Source organism: Chroicocephalus ridibundus, chromosome 3 (assembly GCF_963924245.1).
Source record: "Chroicocephalus ridibundus chromosome 3, bChrRid1.1, whole genome shotgun sequence".
NCBI lineage: Eukaryota > Metazoa > Chordata > Aves > Charadriiformes > Laridae > Chroicocephalus > Chroicocephalus ridibundus.
Window position 1 is genome coordinate 20,636,500 of NC_086286.1, and position 23,805 is coordinate 20,660,304.

The following is a 23,805-nucleotide window of genomic DNA, read 5'->3' on the forward strand; positions in this document are numbered from 1 at the left end:
CACCTGGAAAAGTAAACTTCTTTCTCCTTGAGCTAAAGTAAACGTGGGTGAGGAGCGAGTACCGGGAACAAGAGACTACTTCACCCCTCTGAGAAGCCTCTTACGGTGAAGCAGACCTTCGTACGGGGCAGCGGGCCCTCACCCTCCTCCGTGAGGGGCTTGTCAGGGAACGGCCGCGGGAGTGGGGTGACCCCAGCCAGCCGCCCGCCATGCCGCCATGGCCGCCGCCGGGAGCCCCCGCGGGGAGAGCGCCGGCCGGCAGGTAGGCCGCAAAACGGTGGAAAAGCGGGTTTTTCCCCCTCTCTCCTCACATTTCTCCGCGCGGCGGGGCTTATTTTGTTAATTCGGCCGCGGGTGGCAGCCTGCCGTAAAGCGCGCGGCGCGGAGAGGGCTGCCGTAAAGCGCCGCAAAAAGTCGCGCGTCCCCCCTGCACCTCCCGCCGATCGCGCCCCGTCGCCGAGCCCCCGCCGGTCTGTTATGGCGGCGGCGGCGGCGGGAGGCTGCTGGCTGCCGCGGGCCGGGCCGTAGCGGGCGGCAGGCGCCAAGCCCCGCACCATGCTGGCTGCCGCTTGGCTGGGCAGGGGGTTCTGGGGGCTCCTCCGCGGGGCGGGGCGGAGGCGAGCGGCCGGCGGCACTAGGCCGCTGGCGGCGGAGCGGGGTGGAGGCCGCCATGGCGACGGCGGCGTCTTCTGCCTGGCGGCGGGCGCGGGGGGGTACCAACGGCTGCTGCGAGCGCCCGCCGCCCGCCTCCTCAGCGCCGGGGCTGGGGCCGGTCCGCGGCGGGCGGGGAGCGGCGGGGCCGGGCCGCCCGACTCCCCCCTTCCCCCGGAGCGGCGTGTGGCGGGGCGGTGCGCCGAGCTGGTAGGTGACCGGGGTTGTGTGTGTGGGGCGGGGGGTGGCGGTCGGTTTGTCGCCGTGTGGGTGCGGGAAGCTGCCCCGCCGCTGAGGGGAGGGGGACGGGCAGCGCGGCCCCGTGCCGGCGTGGGGGGGCCCTTGGTACCCCTCGGCGGAGCCTGATGGAAACGGGTGTCACGCCCAGAATTGGATAAAAAAAAAAAAAAAAAGGGGTTTTTTTGGGTCTGTGGGTGGTGGCGTGTTTCCCTTTGGAAGGCGAAGTTAACGTTTAGTCGTTGGAGGCCACGTCCGTGTGTCTTGCGCAAACGGCAGGCTGCTTCCAAAGAACTTTCTGGCTGTTTCAGCTTAAAGTCTGTGTTTATCTTTATTAATCCTATCACACGCCGAGTTAGGGTTTGCCTTCCTGGCCTGAAGTTTTTTGCTTTCTTGCTTTGCAGTATGAAAACCCCTGGACGATCCCAAATATACTGTCAATGGCAAGAATGGGTTTGGCGCCCGTTTTAGGCTATTTGATTGTTGAAGAAAATTTCAGTGTTGCACTAGGTGTCTTTGTTTTGGCCGGCGTAACGGATTTGGTATGTTTACAACAGTTTGGAAACACTCTGGGGGTAGCGTGGGTTACGGTGAACCCAGTGACGTGTGTTGAAAACTTAAGACTCCGGTGGTGAATGGAAACGAATAAACAGATTAGTGTTTATATTCATTGTTTTCTAGAAATGCTATAAACGTCCTTTGCGACATTGCGAAGGGAGCTCGCAGATGCCTGAAGGGGATTTAGTGCTGGTGGAGCAAAGGGGATATGAGGGTTCCCTGCCCAGCCCCAGGTGGGCATTGTCCAGTCAGCGCTTCCCCATCTAGCGGTCCGTTACCACGTGCCGGTGTCCCCGGTGTGCCTATCGTGACAGCAATTGTGTGAATTTTAGAACATCAGTTTCCTTTTTTTTCCTTTTCCCCTTTCTTCTTTTTATTTTCATTTTTTTAAATAATAATTGAACGTGTTCAGAGACTTCCACAATCTGGAATGCAATGTGAAAAAAGCATGATGCCAATGTCAGCTAACAGGTGTCGTGTTTCATCTTAGTTAAACTAGCTATATTATGTGATGTCATTCATGAAATATCTCTGTGACAGTAACATATATAAGCTGTATTTATTCTTAGTTTTCTAACAGAGAAACATTGAACTTTGTTTTTCCTAGTTGGACGGATTTATTGCACGAAACTGGGCTAATCAGAAATCAGCTTTGGGAAGTGCTCTTGATCCTCTGGCTGATAAAATTCTCATCAGTGTGCTCTATGTCAGCCTAACTTGTGTGAATCTTATCCCAGGTGAGAAAATGTCATTTCTTGCGTGTACTACATAAGCTAAAGAAGCTGATTTTATGTGTAGTCATATTTGCTGTGTGTCTAGAAGGAAAACTGTGTATAGCTCAAAACTTTTGCTTTGTCAGTTGCACTTTGCTATTTGTTCCTATTAAATTCTTAAAAAAAAGTCACTTCCCCACCACAATAGACCTGCAAAACAAAAATCATTACTGCCGTTTTCAAGTGTACTTTCTTTAAAGCAGTAGTAGTTGCGTAAAAAGTTTTCTCATAGACTGGATTAAGACTTTCAGAAGTCATGTTAGAAGTCTTTCGTTGTGCATAAATCTTGTTCAGCAGAAGTTGAGAGTGGTCATTTCTTCTGGCTTCGTATTTTGTGCTCTTTTGATTTCATTTTGGTTTTAATCATGGACGTGATTTTTCACTAGAACCTGTTGGCTTGTTTTTTCAGTTTCACTTACTTCCATGATCATCCTGAGGGATGTAGCGCTCATTGCTGCTGTTTTTTATGTGCGATACAAAACTCTTTCTCCACCGGTAAGCGTATAGCATTAAACAGAATTGTGTGAACGTGTCATCCTTTTATTTTGATTAAATCTTTTGTATTTTTACAAGTATTAAAACAACTGAAAAAGCCTTTAACAAAGTTGTAACCAAGGTATTTTCATCTTGAGACTTGGTGGTTGCTCAAAGCTTGGGTGGATAGCCTAAGATGTAATGCTGTGCTTGTTCTTTTGCCAGATAGATTTGTAAGCAGAGCAGTACTTCATAAAATAGGTCTCATAAAGATGAGTCACAGCTACTGATAACTTTTTTTTTTTTCCTGTGTATGATGTGTAATAAATCATATAAGAGCAGTAGGGGTATATTTCTTTAGTGCTACAATTGACTTCTCTGTGTCATGCGAAGAGGTATATCAAATTGAATATGCTAGAATTGCCTTTTTTTCTTCTCTTTTCTACCCCAACAGAGAACACTCAGTAGGTATTTTAACCCTTGTTATGCTACTGCCCAATTAAAACCAACATTCATTAGCAAGGTAAGAGTAGTAACTCATTACAAAAGATAACTCCTCAGTACTTGGGGTGGTGTGTAGTTTGGAGGGAGGGGGCTATTTACTGCTGAGTGCCGTTTCAAAATAGCACCAACTAATTTGGAGGCAATTTCAATCCTGACAGATTTTGAACTGTGCTTTGTCAGAGCATGTGCTAATTTTGAGTGTGTAAGATGCTTTATTAAAAGAGGTTTCTAAATAAATTTTCTGTATATAGACTAATACTTAAACCAGTAATCAAAGTGTATATTGATATTCCTTGCATAATACACGTCCTCATTTTGGTCATGTTTGCTATTTTGCTTTTGTCAGATGAATACAGCGGTCCAGCTAATGTTGGTGGCAGCTTCTTTAGCAGCTCCTGTTTTCAATTATGTGGACAGCGTATATCTGCAGACATTATGGTAACTTCATCTCTCCACTGTTTTTTGAGATAATTTAATGTTCTCCTAAAGGAACTGGTAATTGAGATTAATCTAATTGTGTGGAACAAAAAAAAACACCCACCTGTGCCCAGATGATGTAATAGATCCATATGCCTGAATTTTTACACATTTATTCTTAACTGACACAGGAGCTAGATATTTATTGGTACTTAATTTACTACACAAGCAACAAGTCGTCAAATGAAACTAGTTAAGATCCAGGAATAATAGGTAAGAAACAAGACTTCAGAATAGACATGGTGTACACGGGCAGAGTGTAAATTCAGATTAATAGAAAAGAAGGGGGTGGGCAGAAAGGCTGTATGGATTCCTTATTTATTAGTGCAGTAAGTGTCCTTGAAAAAGCACCTTTGATATCAGTAAAAGTAGATGGGAAGTGTTTTCTTAGTTTTGCTTTATACTGTACCTGCTGTCTTGAAATCTTCAGGTTTCTGAAGCCTCTTTGAAAAGCACCTGGAGAAATCAGTGATTCCCGCTAGACTGTAGGGAGGAAGGGGAGGGATTGAATGGAAACAGCTGTACAGGAGCGTACCTCCTCAAGTAACGGCTGTTCCTTTCGCTGCTGTCATTGGAGATCTGAACTGTGACTGAATCATAGCTGAAGGCAGGTGTTACAGTGCAGTTATTTCTTCTGAGCAGTTATGTACAAGGTCAGAACAAAGAGGGCAGCAGATAGCAGAATGACTTACTAACTTAGTTTAAAGTAGTGGAAAATCCAGGGTTTCTTGCCTTTTAGAGGGAAAAAAAAAACCAAAAACAAACAAAACCAAACAAGGCAAACCCCAAAGCTTTCAGGAGTTCTTAACAGTCAATGTGGTTTGTCATCCTGTTGGAAAGCCAAATCTAGAATTGCATCTGTGAAAGACACTTGCCTTGCTGCTTGTCTGGGACTCTCAGAGAGTTACCGTGTTGTAAGCGATGGAGAAATGCTGGGTGTAACTTCCCAAGGTCCTCTGTAAATGTTCTTGGAAATGCCCTGGCTGAGTCTGGCGGTGTGTTCAGGGAGGGCAGGACTGTAGCAGGGGCCCACACCTCAATGGTGTCAGTCTTTGACACAGAGGAACACTGCTAATTTAGAGATATATTTGATTATTTCCCAGCTTCTGGGAAAGGAACAAAAGTAGCTGAAGCTGAAACTTGTGCTTTAGCTTTAGAGCTTGGTAAAACGGTAAGTTCAAGCCTTGTACGATTTGAACACTCCCCTTTCGTACTACCAAGGGATAGTTCCTCACGTTGGTCAGTTCTCAAGCTGGTAAAAAATATATAGGGTACAAATACTGAAACGGATCTTTTGTCTTCCCTTCTCTAAAACAAGTGCTAATACCGTAAAAATTTGGCCCAGTATGCAGTTACACTGAAGCATGCCACACAGCTCTGGGTGGCAATTCCTTTGTTTATCTAATCCTCCGCTTAGTACTGAATTTCAGCATATAAACTGCAAACTCCATTTCTGTAGGACGTAGTCCTTGACTGTGTAGTGAAAAATAGGGAAGATGCTTAAAAATAACACTTTTTATTATTGTACTTAGACTCAAACAACTTACAGGACTTAGAGGACTTACATAGACTTACAGGAACTGTTTTCCCCAAAGGTGCGTCACAGCTTTCACGACGGTAACATCTGCGTACAGCTATTACCACTACGGCCGAAAAACGGTTCAGGTGATAAACAACAAATGAAGTATTCCCGAAAGGGCTGGCTCTCGGCCACATGGTGTTCTCTGCTGCTGAAGGTGGCTGTAACGCAACCAAGTTTTGGATCAAGAGCTCTTTGTTTTTCTGCTTAGACCATGGATGGTATCACAATGAAGTGAAGTTTGAACATGTACTGTGTATATATATATAGAGAGACTTTTCAATGTATTTTTAATTTGTTTAAAAATAAGGTTGTTTACAAAACCAAATAAATAATATTCTTAAAGATGCAGGTCGCTGGTTGCTGCCATGTGCATTCTGAATAATTTTGTACTGGTTTTGAAGTCAAAATACACTTTTCACCAGCTTTTTGTCGTCTTCGTGCCAGGCACTAAGTAGGCTGAGATCTGAGAAGAAAAAGCAATTATAAGAACAAATTCGTCCTTGTACCTTGACCTAAGTCAGTACACCAGCATTGCTCATTAGGACTTAAAGGCGTACTTCAGCTTGCAGCGGAAGAAGGTATGTCATCGAGGAACTGTATCTTCAGAAATTTGAACCGGTGTGACAGAAATTGTACTTAATATTCTGTGGGGATACGGATAAGCCATGAAGAGGTACTGCCCTGCTACCTTTTCTTTGTAAATGCGAGCAGTGGTGAACTATACTTGTCAGAGAAGAGTTTTGAGTTGTGGAACACTCAGCTGTGCAGCAAGGAGTCGGTACCCAAGGCGGAGTTACGTTTCTTGTGCCTCATACTCATTTCTAGTGATTGAAAGAAAATCCTGTACCTCCAGATTCTTTAACACTTCTAAAGATGCCATTTAATCTAGATACCATGGGAGAAAAAGGACATTTTAAATACTGTCCAAATGAATGGAGAGAGTGGAAGAAACCTGGAGCTGTCTGTACTGTTAATTCTTCCTGGCCTCAAGAGGTGTCCGCTGGGGTCCCCCTCAGGCAAGTTCTCTGCCTGTTCTTGGCTTACGGAAAGATGCAGAATAAAGAACTGGACAGAACACGTCAATCGTATCGATCACAAACTTACATTTTCTATTTTCGAGCAATGTGATATTTCTTATATACCGTAAAGAGTGCAACTATGAAGGGCTTAAATGATGTAAATCAGGTGGTTAATGATGCCACTGTGTCATTAGTGGAAGAAAATTTGCTGTAGACGTCATTCTTGGGAGCACACAGTCTCTTTTGTGACTGCATATGCTTGTATAGGCAAAGCATTTTAATATTTTTTTATATTTAAACTTGTATAGAATGGTGCACAGAGAAAACACTTGATTTTTGTTGGTACCTTTTCCTTAACTGTCCCTGTGCTTCACGTCTACCCTGCATCTCACAGCAAAGGGACAGAGCAAAGCCTATAGAAGTTTCTTTAAAATACCTGACTATTTGGTAAAATGGAGTCCTTTTTCTTGAAGAAACAGTTTGGAAAGGGGAAAGTTGTTGTACCCCATTGGGTGATACTGTTTGGGTCTGGTTAAGGGCATGCATGGGTTTGGGTGGGGAGGCGTGTTTTGTGTATTTTTGTTTCTTTTTTTAATCATGGACGCCTTTGCAACCTTGCATGAAATGATCGGAGGAGGGAAGAATAGGGGCGGGCGAAGGTCGTTACGCTTGTTAATTGTCTGGATAATGAGCTAAATGTACGGGCCTCGGTATTTGTGCTCAATAAAACCCGCCTGGGTGGCAGAGCCAGTGCTGGGTGCTTTGGGCTGTGCGGGGAGCGCGGCGGGGACTGTCCCCCCGCGGCCGCCGTAGCGCGGGGCCGGGCCGGGCGGTGGCTCCGCCCCCCTCCCCTCAGCCATGGCGGCCCCGGAGCCGCCGCCGCCGCCGCCTCCGGGCGATGGCTCCAAGCCGCTGAGCGGGCTCCTCAGCGGCATCGCCCAGGCCGCCTACCACGGCAAGGCCGGCATCACGGAGGAGCTGCTGCGGGGGCAGCTCTACCCCGAGGCGGCGCCGGAGGAATTCCGCGCCCTGCGAGCCAAGATGGGCGGCCTGCTGCAGGTTAGCGGTCCCCGGGGAGGCGGGGGACACGGGGCTCCGGAGGGCCCCGGCGGAGGTCGGGGTCTCCCCCGACCCCGGGAGCGGGAGCCCCTCAGCGAGGGGTAGGCGAGGACCTTGGGTTTGCCGCTGCTGGGGGCGAAGCGGCGCCCGGCGGCTGGGCACTTGGGCCGTGGGTTTTGGGTACATTCCTGAGGAAAAAAAATTAATTGAATGTAGTAGGCATTTACCATATCCCGTTTTGGCTGGATAATTTTTCATGCCCGACCCCTGTGTTTAGCAGCGAGCTTTTTATGTCGCCTTTTTCCCTTGCTGAAGTGTCCTTCCTTACACACGAGTAAAGCCGCGACGTTTGCTTGCTGGGCTGCCCCTGTCGTTACACCTTCTTTTCACTACTTGCTGCTCGCATTGCCGAAGATCATCAACCTGTTTTTCAAAACAACATCTTTTAAATTGCTGTTCTCTAAAGGATCCCTGGGTTTACCTTGTTGTGTTAGTCTGCATGATGAAAAAAAAAGTCAGAAATTTTAAAAGGAATTGGCTTTGCTTGTGTTCTTTTCTGTTACAAGGTCATGCATCTGTGTTATTTGTTACAAGGTCAAAAAAAAATACTGCAAAATGCCCTCTTTTTTTTTTTTTTCTCTGTATTGCTGCTTCTGTATCGGGAGTCAGTATGTTAGTGCGAACACATGTGTTAGTGCAGCAGATGAGCAGTTAAACACTGCTTTAAATGATCTGGATCACTCAGTGTGGTGTCACTAGATTTGGCTTAGTCTCTCGTAGTGATGCCATGTCCACAGTGCTGTCAGCAGCAGTGTCCCTCAGTGCATCAGGTTAAGGAGCTGCGCCTGGGAAACCTGCCGCTTCCATTTGGTATTTCTTTATTGTTGCTCCTGCTGGACTATGTCCAGCTCTGGAGCCCCCAACATCAGAAGGACATGGACCTGTTGGAGCAAGTCCAGAGGAGGCCACGAAGATGCTCAGAGGGCTGGAGCACCTCTGCTGTGAGGACAGGCTGAGAGAGTTGGGGTTATTCAGCCTGGAGAAGAGAAGGCTCCGGGGAGACCTTAGAGCCCCTTCCAGTCCCTAAAGGGGCTACAGGAGAGCTGGGGAGGGACTCTGGATCAGGGAGTGGAGCGGTAGGATGAGGGGTAACAGTTTTAAACTGAAAGAGGGGAGATTTAGATTAGATATGAGAAAGAAATTCTTTACTGTGGGGGTGGTGAGACACTGGCCCAGGTTGCCCAGAGAAGCTGTGGCTGCCCCATCCCTGGAGGCGTTCAAGGCCAGGCTGGATGGGGCTTTGAGCAACCTGGTCTGGTGGGAGGTGTCCCTGCCCATGGCAGGGGGGTTGGAACTAGGTGATCTTCAAGGTCCCTTCCATTCTGTGATTCTGTGCCTGAGGACAGCCGCCTCTGTGGGCAGAGCAGTTGGGTCTGCCCTGTTTCTGCAAGACGCAGTGTGCCTGTTAGGAAGTATGGTGTTGCCAGATTGATGGGTCTTGCCCCTTTCACCCCATCTGCTGCCGCTGCTTCTTACCTTCTGAGGACTACAATGCTTTTTGGACCACACTGTGAGCTGACAGTTTTCTGTTGGATTATTGAGTTACTACTCAAAGGGAGGAAAAAAAAAATTACTGCGAAGTTCCTGAGTTTAAATTGTCTCATGACAAAGATCTGACGAGCATCAGAGATGGTGAAAGGAGACATTTGGTAGTACGTAGCCAGGAGCAAAGGGGAGCAGGAAGAAAGATGTGCTGTCTTCAGTAGCAAGCTATTTTGCTGGCATATGAAAGTAGGCTGAAATCTATGGCTGTTGATGTACTGAGCAGTGAACTAGAGTTTCTCAGAATTGGGCACGCTGACAGTTCCCTGCTCTGTCTTGTGAGGTGATGGTGACCTGTGGTACCAGAGCGCAGGAACTAACATGAGGATCAGTGTCTGAATCCACGGCTAAAAGGCATGAGGTTCTGAGTTCTACCTGACAGTATCACTGAAAAAAGAGATGGCTTTCTGCTGTGTCCTACTCTTTTAGAAAAAGAAACTAATACTCCCTGCGTTCCCTGCCCTCCATGTGCTCTGTCTGATATTTCGACACTTTGCTGTAGATTCCCGTTCAATTCTTGATTTGCTTTTCATTTTCATTCTTTAAATTAGCTTCCTCTCTAAATACACCTAAGCCAAATTTTACTGTGGTACCCATTCTCCCCTGTTCTGATAGTAATTTTTCAGACCTGATGGTTATATCCTCTTCTCTTTTTTTTTTTTCCCCTCACCTGTTTTTCTTGGTGCTTTTTTCTGAGGTGCTTTTGACTTACCTCTGAGACATGTGGCAGGTAACGCATGGAATACAAGGACTATTTCTCTAGTTCTTTCAGTGCAGCACTGCAGTATAGTAACTTTAGGTAACTGATAACTTCATAAGAATAATCTCCAAACTCTCTGTAGGCTTTGTTTTTGTTTGCAGAAATGGGTAGCTCCTTAGCCATCACTGAAATGTGACAGATGCTCAGCCAATGATGTGATGTGTTTCAGGCCAGAAGAAAACACAGTGCCACATCCAGAGGAAATAAACAGAGAAACTTAGGTAGGCAAATGTAGGTGGCAGATTTGGGATTTGATGAGGATGCTGGCACTCATTTTCTGCTTTTATTGACGGTCCGTTGTTTCTTTAATGATCAGGTTCATATGATGCCCTGAAAAGCCTGGAATGAAAGCTCAATCATAAGGATTGATTCTTGCAGGACTTAAGACTCTGGTTTTGTCTGTGGGTTTTTTTTCCTTTGCCTCTCAAATACAGCTCTTATTCAAGCACTGTTGAGATGTCATATTCTGGACATAATGTTAATTCAGGCCCCAGAAAACACAGATGATTAAAATTATTGGATATTTACCCATTGTTGTAACATAGGCATATAGTTTAGGAGGATGGAGGGAGAGAGGATATCACATTCCCCGTGTGCTGCTTTCAGGAACAAAACTGGTAACAACTGTGGTGTTCGAGGTCATGCCTTCCAGTGTAAATTAGCATCTCACTATTGTCAGGTTTGTCTTGTGGTCTCCATGGCCAACCACTCTACTCATGTCCTTACAGACAAAATTCCTGGGAAATAACCAAAGTTTATGCAGTTCAACACACTTTAAAGTTGGAGTTTTGAGCTAACAAGCTACTTTGTACAGATAACAACTTCATGTTGATTTTGGGGTGCTTATTTCTAGTGGGTGACCTAAAGGAAGTAACACTTAAGTCCTGTGGATTCTTTCAGGCTCTCTGTTGTAGAGCATCCTAAAAAATCCCTTGGCTTTCTGGTCATTTTGAGGGCCCTCCCTTTTTCACACCTCCCAGTGTAGGGAGGAAAGATTGTTTTTAGAGTTGTACTTTGGAAGCAGGGAGGCTTAAACTTACTTTCCTTTCCCTCCATCTACCTAGTGGAAAAATCCATTGTCTGAAGCCATCACACAGAGACATGGTGTGAGCTCTTTCCTTCTGTTTGAACGATGTGGCAGGGGTAGGGTGAGGGGAAAGTCGTCTTGGCCCTACAAGTTCCTTAACTAAACATTTAAGCACCTAAGAACTGCAAAACACATACGTGCATACTTCAGAGTTGCCTGGAATACTTTAAGTATCTCTGTGGATTTAAATGTGGGGCATTTTTGTGCTATATTTTATTTGCTGACAACAACAAACTTCAAAAGTGTTCCTCTGTCCTTATAACATCTTAGTTAACATCTTAGCCTTTGGACACACATCTTGGAGGTGAGCAAGCTCCACTTGAAGATCTGTGTTGTCCCTGCCTTGTCAATTGTCACATGAATTTCCGAGCAAATTTATTCCAGTCTTGATATTTAATTCATTGTGAAACATCTGCATGATTAAAGTGTTAAGAGCAATGTTTCTGTTATCTTTTTGTGGTTTTGTTTTTTCCTTCCTCCTCTGGGTGGTGGAGGAAGGGGAGCAAACAGCAGAATAGCAACAGAAAGTCAGAGGACTTGTTTATGCAGCCATTTCCCGTGTGTGCAGTGATCTGCATCTGAAGACATGTAACTTTTATGTCTCCATTGATGATGGTACCTAACCACACCAAATACATTCTTTTGGGAGGAGGCCACACTGTTTATTTTCAAATACCTCATTCAGAAGCCCAGGTCCTTGGTATGGTCAATGTGGAAAAGATTAGATGTCTTACACTGTCTTCTGTTGACTTTATAGGGAATGTAAGCACCTAAATCAGATGGGATGAGTAGTGCCTCATTCCTTCCTCTTGAGGATTTTTTTCTCTGATGCCCATCTTCTTGATGGTTAGAAGCAGAGCGATTCATTGCCCTTGTGATTTAATTGCTGCGGTACTTCATGTCTTCAAAGTAGCACTCATGGATGAGTACCATAAATCAACACTTGCCTGTATTAGAGCTGAGTATAAATAAGGTGAAGAACTTTCCTGTAGCCTCCTGCATTCCACCTGTGCAAAGCGTGGCACCTCTGAAAAGTATGAAGATGAATAAGGGCCACAAAAGTGTATAATATTTACTGCAGCAATAAGTATTTAGATGTTTCTTTTCCCCTGGTTAGCATATAGAGTAGTCCTGGTTTTGTATTTATAAAAGATGATGTGATCTACTTCTTACAGCTGTTTCCTTTCCTGCCCATAGGTCTGCTGAATGTGCACGAAATCATCTGACCTCTGTCTAAAATGCCGAATTTACTTCTAGAGAAATCACATTACCTTAATACATTTACTTTTTAAAAAATCTCATTTATTTTCTTATGTGGACTATCCTGGAAGGTAGATCAAAGCCCTAGGAAGGCTTTGGAGAACGGTACTCTTTCAGTGTTCTTCTGGCAATTGGTTTTTACCGTCTGCCTTCATGCTTCCCAGCCTTCTGACTCACAAGGTTTCAAAACATTGAGAAACTGGGGGAGAGGGGAGATCAGCGTTTGCACATTCTCACCCCCAGCTTTTTTTGGTTTTCAAAGACTTTTTCATCCTGATTAAAATACTAAATTTGTCTCCTCCTTACATAAGTTTAATTTACTGCCTTAGTTCAACCGGTAATAAAAAGCTACTTTACATCTGGAGTAATTCCACTGTTTTCCTTTTGGTGGCAGTAGGCTATTGGATTTATTAAATGTGGTTATTTGCTGCTGTGTTGGAAGCCTCCTGGTTCTCTCTTCTGCTGCAGAACAAACTGTACGTTGGCTAAATGACAATAAAAATGTCAGTCTAAATATTTTATTATATTTGATTTATAAGAGTTTATTTTCACAAATACTGAGAGTGTCACCATCTGTAATAAATACACTGCTATGTCATTGGTAAAATATTAATCAGACTCTACGTAAGTAATATGTGAGAACCGAGAGCTTGATATCCAACATACGAGATGCACCCAAACTCTGCGTATATGCTTTATAACATCCGCTAGCCCTCTTCTATTGGTGGTTTTCATTAGGAATCATGCTGATATTTCTACCAGATTTTTCTGATCACTGTGATGTTTCGTTTCACTGTTTTCAGCCAAGAGGCTGATGGTACCATCGTTATTTGGCTCTCCTGTGCCACTGGCATGCAAGTAAGTCCCATCTAGAAGCTATTTCTATGTTGTGAAATGCCCAGCTGTTTCTAGTGACTACTTTGTGCCTTCGGGGAAAATCTGTTGAATAAGAAAGCTTTTGATCAAAATCTGAGGCTTATTGAGGGGAAGACTCAGTGCTACTAGCAGATAAAATCGCTTGGTGTGTAAAATGCTTTGGAGTGGCACCAGAAAACGATGGGTGCTTTGGAGGCTGATCGGTGCCATTAGCACATGTTGTCCCTAAGGACTGTCACTGTCCCGCTAGGGACTGCAGTCCTTTCCCTATGAAGTTGCTGCTATTACTTAGAGAGAAGGTTCCAAAGCATCACTGCCCCTGCTTGAGAAGGAAGAGACTATCAGATCTTCAGAAAAGGGGCCTGCCCTTAGGTTAAAAGTCAGAGCAGAAAACCAGTCATAGGGTTCGCTTGGTTGTGGAGGATAAAGGCCTTTGCATCTTCTTCAGCAGGATTTCTGCTGACAGCCGCTGGTGGGAAACAAGTGACTTCTTGCATTTTCTAATAAGGAAATAGAGTTATCATTCTTCCTGCTCCCCAGATACCTTGTGATTCCTCAAGTACGTGAACTCTGAGTCATGAACTCTGGAGTGCTTTGCAGTTGTCCGAGCTTCTGCAGGGCTGAGAGGCAGAACAGCTTTCTACCTGAAAATGCATCCTACCCAGTGTTATGCCTTTCACTCCAGTGAATGACTGTGCCTATTGTGAAGAATTGTATTTGTTATTGGCCTAGGCAAAAATATACTAACAATAACTTTACACAGAATTTCGTGAGGGAGGGAATGTCTACAGTATTATAATTGGACATACATGAGAAAATGATTCTTATCTCCATTCATGTTTGCTTGGAACAACTAAATAACAATCCTAGTCTTCCTTTTTTTTTTTTTTTTTAATTTAGCGAAACACCACTGTTATATAGCTCACTAATCTGAACACAGCTTGATTGCCACCTCTGTAGTGTCTGGTGTTGCATTTTCTCTTCTCTGTACATAAAGTCTACAGTTCTTGCTTCTTTGTTTTTCTTTTCTTTTTTTCCCTATTTCAGCATCATCTTAGGAGGATAGAAAATTGAATGTTTACTTGAACTAGCACCTGCTGTATTGCAGTGATGTAAATGTTCATGGATACTGCCCCAAAGCATTCTTAATAGGGTTTGCAATATGAATTATTTTAGATTTCAGGTATGCGTATGTGTCATCAGTTCAAATAAGGACTACTGCAGCTGACAATTGTAGGAACAACATAAAGCAGAGGAGGAAAATTCTTCAAAAGAATGAATTGGAGAGGAAGGTTGGCTGCAGGATGTGATGTGGTTGAAGAACGTTGACAGGAGCGGTAAGATCAGTGTTTCACTCCCTGCAGCAGCAATTTATTGCTTGTATGTGTCAGCTAGAAAGAACAATGTACCTGCATTGTTCTGGACTTTTTAATACTCCTGTTTTTGTGATTTCTCCAGTTGCAAAACTTGGTGTTTGTGTTGCTAAAGCCTTTCATATTTGCCATGCTGTTTTCATTGCTATTGTCATTACTGATAAGATGTGTAGAAGGCGGTGTTATTGCTGGTAGCTGCAGGATGTGGAGGTGATGGCATTGGTCTGTTGTTTAAACCATGGGGTGTGAGCAAGGAATCTGCACCTCCACATCACAAACCTCACAGTCTTCCTACTGCTGTGCAGCTGCAAGTGCAAATCCTGTAGGCAGGCAGGAATGGGAGGACTCCCACCATTATAACGTCGTTCATTTAATTAGGAGTATTTTCTGTAACGCAAGCATGAGACAGAGGCCGATCCAAGTCTCCTTTCATTTGAGATTGTAAAGTTCCAATACGCCGTAATGGTGCCACTTCAGTGAAAATGGCTTACCTTACATTTAATGGTTTACTTGACCTCTTGTGTCATATTATTGTTTTATGTTCTTACTATGGAAAAGCATTAAATCAAAAGAAGTCAGCAGACCTACGTCATCGATGTATCATAGGTGTGGTAAACTCTGTATTGCCCAAAGGAGAAGCAACTCTCTCTCTCTCTCTCTGCGTTTTTCCTCAATTACAGCGTTGATTATATCTCTGCAAGTAAAGATCTAGTTGCTTTGTCCCAGTTGCGGAGGTGGGGGCTGCCCTATCTGTCCTGTCTAGAGCAGGCAGGTCAGTACCAGCTCTTCTTGTTTATAATGACTCTGCATTACGTCTTAGTTTTAAAATGATCTAACGAAAATCTGCTAATTGTCTCTTAATGGACTTCCAGAACAGTGTGCTGCTGAGAAAGTTGGATTCCATGGTGGTCCCGATGCTTCATATGCTGCTGCTTTCCTTTTTCCTATCCATGCTTATGGTTCAGTTTGTTGTATTTTTATAACTTCTTCTAGGAAGTAGTATTTTCATCATTAATAACACCATCAAGTTTTGGATTCTTTATTTCACAGAATGGTAAGGGTTGGAAGGGACCTCTGGAGATCATCTAGTGCAACCCTCCTGCCAAAGTAGGGTCACCTAGAGCAGGATGAACAGAAATGCATCCAGGCAAGTTTTGAATATCTCCAGAGGAGACTCCACAACCTCTCTGGGCAGTCTGTTCCAGTGCTCTGGCACCCTCAAAGTAAAGAAGTTTTTCCTCATGGAAATGGAATTTCCGGTGTTCCAGTTTGTGCCCGTTGCCCCTTGTCCTGTCGCTGGGTACCACTGAAAAGAGTCTGGCCCCAGCCTCTTGCCACCTGCCCTTTAGATAGTGATGAGCATTGGTGAGATCCCCTCTCAGCCTTCTCTTCTCCAGGCTGAACAGACCCAGGTCTCTCAGCCTTTCCTCATCAGAGAGATGCTCCAGTCCCCTCATCATCTTTGTAGCCCTCTGCTGGACTCTCTCCAGTAGTTCCTTGTCTTTCCTGAACTGGGGAGCCCAAAACTGGACACAGTACTCCAGATGTGGCCTCACCAGGGCAGAGTAGAGGGGGAGGACAACCTCCCTTGACCTGCTGGCCATGCTCTTAATGGACTGCAGGAGACCATTGGCCTTCTTGGCCACAAGGGCACATTGCTGGCTCCTGGCCAACTTGTCCACCAGGACTCCCAGATCCCTCTCTGCAGAGCTGCTCTCCAGCTGGTCAACCCCTCACCTATACCGGTGCGTGGGATTATTCCTCCCGAGGTGCAGGACCCTACACTTGCCCTTCTTGAACTTCATTAGGTACCTCTCCGCCCAACTCTCCAGCCTGCCCAGGTCTTGCTGAATGGTGGTTCAGCCTGCAGGTGTGTCAGCCACTCCTCCCCGTTTTGTGTCATCGGCAAACTTGAGGAAGGTACACTCTGTCCCTCATCCAGGTCATTGATGAATATGTTGAGTAAGACTCTTTTTTTTTTTCTCAAAAAAACCCACACACAGATATGATTAGCATAAGTTACATAGATCTATGTGTGTGTGATTAGCATATGTTGTGTATATACACGTGTATATATATGCACACATGCATGCACAGAAAGGGAAGTGTATTGATTATGCAGATATTCATCATATGGACGTCTGATCCCTGCAGTGTTTCTCTTGACCTTAACAAGAGTCTACTGTGCTTGAAGACTGGGGAGTTGGATCTTGCCTTTGAAGTTCATTACTACAAATTAAATGCTTCTACTATACTTAATTAGTATTCATCAAACACTTGCTGTATGGAGTATATTTGAAAAGGGAGAAAGACTCCCTTAGGCTCCACATGTAGTTTCATGCCTATATTTCAGTAACACTAATGCTCCATTCCCAGTTCCCCAAGGTGTGGGGGAAATGCTGAAGAGGTTAATGAAAGTTCACTGCCATCATCTCAGCACCAGTGATTTTCTGGACTAGTATGAGTTCATAGAATCACAGAATGGTTTGCGTTGGAAGGGACCTTAAAGATCACCTAGTTCCAACCCCCCTGTGTTCCAACCCCACAGTTCAACCCCCTTGTTCCAACCCCACAGTTCAAGCCTGGCCTTGAACACCTCCGGGGATGGGGCAGCCACAGCTTCTCTGGGCAACCTGTTCCAGTGTCTCACAGCTGAAGGAAGAGTTGTCTTTCCTCTAAATGTGGCCTATGAAAAGGGGAGAACTTGAGTTTTCTTTTTTTCAGTTTGCTGCATAAAGAAGGACTAAAAGGAATGGAAAGGCTGTACACTGAAATTATATTCTTCATTATATGATACTTTTAAAATTGTGTCTGTTATAACTGGTGGGAAGGAAGATTACTGCTTGCTTGCTCCCGGAGAGTGCTGGTGTTGGCAATGGAGTAACAATTCTTATTCTAACCTTGCCGGTCTCACATGAGGGTGCCACACAGCTGAGCGGATAATAGACTTCTTCCTATCTTCAAATATACATATATTTTTTTCATTGCAAGTAAAGATTAATCTTACTAGGAAAAAAGATTAGTCAATGGATCCTTTATGATGGGATGAGCATAATCTCCTCTCCTAACATATAGATCCTTATTTCATAGAAAGTTCAGGAGAATGGAGCAACAGAAAGAGCTGTTAATGCATTGCATAACCAGTGCCCTATCAAAGATGCAGAGCTGAGGCATTCACTTGAGCCACTGAAGTTCACAGCTGACTTATGAAAAGGAAATTTGGATGACAAAACTCAACCTTTTCACAAGCTGAACATCTGAAATTTTCCATTCCCAGTATGCTTAGCAGCTAGTCTTGGTATGACATATGTTAGTTTTTCTACTGTACTAGTTTGTAGCAACTGGATGCAGTATAGCCAACAACTTGTAACAAAAAGAAAAAAAAAAAAAAGAAAAAGCTGACAATACCAAAAGCTTAGAGTGGTGGAAATGCTCTGTAGCTAGAATTATTCCATTTTGCAGCTTGTACTCTCTGGATTTCTTACAGTCTGGTCACCAAGTATGATGGAGCCTTGAACTCTTCAACGTGTTTGGATGATGTTGATTTTTGCAATAGTTTATTTAATTGAAAAAAGAAAAGAAAAAGCATTAGAGGCACAAAATACCGGGCACTACAATTGTTACATGAAGTCTTTTGTTCATTGATGTTCTTTGTCTCTTTTTGGATATTAGGAGAAATTTCTTCACTGAAAGGGTTGTCAAGCATTGGAACAGGCTGCCCAGTGGTTGAGTGACCATCCCCGGAGGTATTTAAAAGGCGTGTAGATGTGGCACTTAGGGGCTTGGTTTAGTGGTACCTTGTCAGTGATAGGTTAACAGTGGACTTGATGATCTTAAAGGTCTTTTCCAACCATAACGATTCTATGATTCTGTGTTTTAATCATTGAGGCCAACGGGGCAGAAGTTTTCAGGTAAGAACATCCAGCAACTTGAGCTGCAGTGTGAATGGCCGCCCTGGTTCCCTGTGAGCCGCCCTGAGCAGGAAGGGTTGGCTGCGACTTACTGAGAGGGCTCCAAGCACACCCCTAGAGGATCATTGGCTTTAGAACAAGATAAATGGCAGGGACGTGTTGGAGTGGGTCCAGAGGAGGCCATGAAGATGCTCAGGGGGCTGGAGCACCTCTGCTGTGAGGACAGGCTGAGAGAGTTGGGGTTATTCAGCCTGGAGAAGAGAAGACACCAGGGAGACCCTATAGCGGCCTTCCAGTACCTAAAGGTAGCCTACAGAAAAGATGGGGAGGGACTCTTGATCAGGAGTGGAGCAATAGGACGAGGCAGAACAGTTTTAAACTGAAAGAGGGGAGATTTAGATTAGATATGAGAAAGAAGTTGTTTACTGTGAGGGTGGTGAGACACTGGCCCAGGTTGCCCAGAGAAGCTGTGGCTGCCCCATCCCTGGAGGTGTTCAAGGCCAGGCTGGATGGGGCTTTGAGCGACCTGGTCTGGTGGGAGGTGTCCCTGCCCATGCAGGGGGGTGGAACTAGATGATCTTTTCCAATCCAAACCATTCTGTGATTCTATGAAGTGAGTGACTTTCTTTAAAGGGAGAGCCTAAAATACCCCTTTTTTGCATTTTGTATTTATCATTATAAATACATGCTTTTACACGATAACTTAAAAAAAGATTTAATATGTGAAGTAAGTCAGAACTGACTAGAACATGGATGGCCTTCATTGTGAAGCATTAAGAGTTTGTTATCGGGAAAACCAAACTGGTTTTCTATTTTGGGGCATTTTTGTTATGTATTTTGAAAACCTGAATCTTAAGCACAGTATGCTTTCTGTAATTGTGTTCCATTGTATCTAGTAGTCACATACAAAGAAACAAAATCTTACAAATCGTACAATGACGCCAAATCATCCTATACTTCTTGAAGCCACCCAATGATTTAAAATTGGACTCTTTGTACAAAGCAAATGGGATTGACCTTTCACTTTGTTTACGGTGCATGAGCACCTGGTTATAGCTGATAGCCCAAGATCTAATTCAGAGTTCTCAATTTCTTATAAAGTTGGTAGTGTTATAGTTGTACAGCAAGCCTGTGACTTCCTCTGCCTTCTCAACTCCCCATGGGCTTCGATATCTGTTTATCTGCTGACCTTGAGGACTGCATGTTTCACTTATAAGGTGACAGTGGTCTTGGAATACGTTTTTCATCCCTCTGATTCTTTGGCATCTTCTATATTTACCTCTTAACAACGCTGTTTTATGTGTGATTCCACATAAGTAAAAATAGATCACAACAGAAGACATAAAATATACTGTGCAGAGCAAATGTGAAATAATAGCCAACTTGTCCAAACAATTTTTAGACTTAAAATAAGTGTTCGTCTAATTATAATTACAAAAATATTTTAAAAATTCTTATTTTGCATATGTTAATATATTCTGAAAGCATGTTTTTCATATCCCCCCCCCAACAATAAAAAGTGGCAATACAAATATAGATTGAGTGAAATTCTGTGTTTTTTCCGAATAAGGTTAGATTTTTTTTTCTGGTTGAGATGTTTTGGGATCTCTGCCAAAAGATTCCTACCTCAGCTTGGTGGGTAGTTTTTTTTTATTTCCTTTCTTTGCAGTTTCTATAAACCGTGATGCCAGGATTATGAAACATGTTCTGACAATATATGCAGATGCTGAAGTAGTATCTGTGTAAAAGGCAAGCAAGGAGCAGACATTTTTACTCCTTGTCTGACATTTACACATGGCTTTGTTGTCTCTTTTCAGACTGTTGCATCAGATGTGCTGTTCTTGCATACTCTTTTTGCCATTTCTGATTCAAGCGTAGTTTATATTCTGTTCTAACAAGCTGTTTGTATAAGTACCTTTTAGTTTTACATGGTCAAATATGGTACAAGTATTTTATGCGTTTGAATTAGTTGTGGCTTATTTTGTATTTTTCATTAAGATCCATTCTTACCTTTGTTGAAGTGAACAAAATTTCCCTAACTCCCTTTTTCTGTAGAAGAAGAAATGGCACATTTAGGCGGCGTGCTGTTATTGTAGTAGATGGTTGGATATTCACATGGTGCTCACATGTACATGTTTACACAGTATGTATGCACACATGCAGAGATAAGAGGAGTGCCCTTCTGACACCATTCGGTGACACCTTCATTTTTTATACATAGTCTAGGATGAAGATGATAAGCTGTGGTTCTGAGCCTGGGTGGGGTCTTGCAGTGTGGCCCCGTGGTTTGGTTTCCAGCGTTACGGGCGAGATGCATGGGTTGCCAGAGCTGTGCTTTACTGATGGTCCTCAAGAGGCTAGAGGTTGTTGTGCTGCTTCAGACCTCTTGAGACCTCGAAGATGGTTATCTCCTCAGGACTCAAAGGAGCCCAAAGGCACAAGTGGCTGATGCAACTTTGCAGAAGGACTCTTCCGTCATCCGTTACTGGGCATGCCTCCTTGTACACAAGAAGTACCTGTGTGCATGCCTCTATTTCACATCCGTTGCATAAAGTCTCCTCCTGCATGACTAAAAGAGAGGGATCTGTCTCTGGCTTGTTGGGAACCAGGTTAGAAGTGTGTCAGTTGTTCCTTGCTCAGCAGGGAGTGCTTTTGTTCATAGGATTCATTTTACGATGTGTCAGTTTACGACATGTCAGGAAATCTATAAAAAGTCTTGTAATGAAAAGAAAGTGCTAGAGGAATTTTCCAGTTTGTGTGGACAAATGGTAGGGAGTTTATTGAATATGAGTAGCCCCCAATTTGACTAAAAGCCAAAGAAAAGCCTTGGGGAAAAATTGATTGGATTCTTTTTGATGGGCTGGGCTTCACTGTCTTGGAGCATTTGAGTGCCGAAGTTTTTAGCTGTTTAGGTGTGTGATGGTGAAACCTAAAGCCAGATTTTGTTTGGGACCAAACAGTTTTCGGTGGTGGTGTGTGTCTGCCAGCGCTGCCAACCACCCCCGTGCACACGCAGCTCTGGAGGGCAGTGCACGGTGTCTGTGGAGGCACAGCAGTGGGGACTTGTCCCTACAAACTCGTTGGAAAACCCGATTACTTGTGCAGCTCTCCCCATAGGTGCCTTGGTCAGGAGCCTAACCTGATAGAAATGGAGAACCCCCTTTGGGGTCATTACAGTGGTCATTAACAGTTAATGTGACTTAATGTTGTAAGAGCATTTTTGATGCAGCAAATGGTACTTAAATCTTTATGGGAAAGCGAGGGATGATTTCTTTTAAACTCCACAGCTTGGGCTTTGCTCCTGGGCAAAGTGTTGTTTTCCAGCACCAGGGGGTGAGTGGGGACCTTCCCAGGGCAGCTGTGATTCCTAGAGTAAAGAGTTTGACCTGCTGCTCCTTTCTCCTCGTAAAGGCTCAGCTGTTAACAACCACCATGGCTGCTGCTGTTTTGGGGAATGTGTTTTCCATTTCGCTCATCTGACAGGAAGGAAAACTGTCTTATTTGTGCCGAAAGGCAGACCTTGCCGGCTGGTATCCTGAGATGGGAAGCTTACCTCTTGCCTGTCAAACCTGTCAACGGGTAACACGAGTTGTCAAAATAGGTGATGAATGACCAGATGGTAAAGCACTCTTGCTTGCTTCCCCCTTGAAACTGTGTAGTCTGTAAACTTGTCTCTTTTACTTGCTGATCTCTTTGCTGCTGTGAAGTGTGTCTGCAGGGTTATGGGCCACGGCGGTGATGGGCTGTGGTGTAAGCCTGGTTTTAGGAGTGCAGGAACCCTGCTCCTTCCAGGTAGGAAAATGTAACTCTAGCCGTTGCCCAGAATAGTACAGGTAATAGACAATGGTGCTGTGAAAGAAAGGAAAGCAGAGCCCGGAGTCAGAGTTTGGCTCCAAATCTGAGTCTATGGCAAGACATCATACAGTTGAGGGGTGTGAGTCATGTATTTCATGTTGTTCACTGCTGGAGCATCTATGCTTTGCTATAAAGGAAGCTGATGTCCAGATGTAAACCAAGGGGGAAATTAGCTCAGTTAATTATTAACTTTTAAGAGGCAAACAATCATGGCACAGTGAATAAAAGTGAAAATTAAGTCATGATGCTAATTCCGTTTTCTGTGCTTTGTTCATAATAAAGCCAGTTCGCGCTTTGCCTGATTTCACTGACAGGATCGCTGCCTGCAGAGAGCTACAATAAGCTCTGCTAATGTCTGCACCGTTACTGCACAGAGGGTAGGGCCGCAACTTTTTTTTTCCATGTGCCTTCAAAATATGAGCCGCTACAACTTCTATTTTTAACTCTCCTAAGTGAAATGAGATTAAACATGAAGTAGTAGTCTGCGGCAGCAAGTAATTTTCCCAGAATGATTGTAGAAACCTGATAAACACAGTTCTCATTTATTTTATTGTAAGAGAACGGAGGAGCAGAAAAAACGCCAACCACGTGGTCTCTTAAGGGAATGACAGGTCATGTCACCCATTCCAGGATTATCACTGTGTTTGTCTGTCTCTCTCTCTCTTTTCCTGCTTTTACTCCCTCTCTTGAATTTTTTTGTATTTACCATCTCGTATTTATTCTGCCCTATCTGGATTTCTCTCTGCCTTTTATTTTCCTCTCCATCTTTACCAATACTCAAATGGCTTCCATCTGTCGAGAGGTCTTATTTCTGAATCCAGCTCCTTCAGGCGGACTGAAGAAGAAACCATTTTAGACTGAACAATGTAACCTGCGAAGATTCAGACGTCGTCCAACAAAACAACTTGCTTCTAACTGAAGCATAGTTCAGGGAGTACATGTGTATGCACATTCATTTTGAAAAAGGTAGAACCTGTCAAACTTGTCTGTAACACAACTGCATGTTTATGAACTACTGGAAATGTGACATTTCTTTGCCTCCACCCCAAGTGGCAAAATGCCTTCTAAACCATAGCAAAGAATTTGCCTCAAGTGGGGAGAAAACGGATAGCAAAGCTTGGGAATTTTTTTGCTGTAATTCAATTGAGTGCAGGGCAGGATGGACAATTTATATTTTTAATTTTAATATATTTATATTTTTAATCTTGCTATTTGACCCTTCTAGTTGCAAGTATAACTGCTATTAATAGAACATTTCCTTATTTTTTCGGTTCCCTGTTTTATCTCCCTCTGGCCTGTCCAACGCCTATCTGTGCTCTCTGAGAAGTGCCTTTTTCCTTGTACATCTCTTCCTCTTTCTGTTTTAAATAATTTAACTAGTTTGGAAACTATTATTCAGGAAGGGTGTGGCGCTTCTTTTTTACGTTTATTGCTTAAAATCCAAGCTTTTAGTATCTATTTGAATCTGAGTATGCAGGCATCATTTGGAGATCTAGCTATGACTAACATTATTAGTGGGTGAGCTTGTTCTGTTTGGGTTTTTTTATTTATTCTTGTTCTGTTAAATGGTATAAAGCCTAGAGAGAGTCTTTAAGTGGGTCCAGACAGAGTAATCCCGATGATTCTCAATTTTCCTTCAGCTAAAGATGTTTTTTAGGATGGGAGTGGGGTGAGGGAGCCACTTTTTTGAGCTCAGCACAGCAGGTTTGCGAGGAAGTACGATGCGACCACAGGAGCGTGGGTTAGG

General features: G+C 43.9%; 2 protein-coding genes across 3 annotated transcripts in view; both read left to right on the forward strand.

Moving 5' to 3' along the window:
* The first annotated feature begins 423 nt into the window (after nt 1-423).
* CRLS1 (cardiolipin synthase 1) lies at nt 424-5,608 on the forward strand. 2 transcript variants are annotated; one of them, XM_063328331.1, is made up of 7 exons: nt 429-861; nt 1,293-1,430; nt 2,054-2,183; nt 2,629-2,714; nt 3,148-3,216; nt 3,544-3,635; nt 5,270-5,608. In XM_063328331.1, exons 1-7 carry the CDS (start codon nt 556-558, stop codon nt 5,355-5,357), a joined length of 909 nt encoding a protein of 302 aa, XP_063184401.1. In that variant the 5' UTR covers nt 429-555; the 3' UTR covers nt 5,358-5,608. The 2 variants fall into 2 exon arrangements, with proteins under 2 accessions (XP_063184402.1, XP_063184401.1); XM_063328332.1 differs by lacking the exon at nt 1,293-1,430 and having other exon boundaries at nt 424-861.
* A 143-nt stretch (nt 5,609-5,751) lies between these two features.
* Nucleotides 5,752-23,805, forward strand: part of COMMD1 (copper metabolism domain containing 1) — an 83,780-nt gene continuing 65,726 nt past the window's right edge. The window contains exon 1 of the mRNA XM_063328333.1: nt 5,752-7,334. Within this exon, the coding sequence (XP_063184403.1) occupies nt 7,134-7,334 (201 nt within the window). The 5' untranslated portion in view covers nt 5,752-7,133. The remainder of the gene's footprint in view (nt 7,335-23,805) is intronic.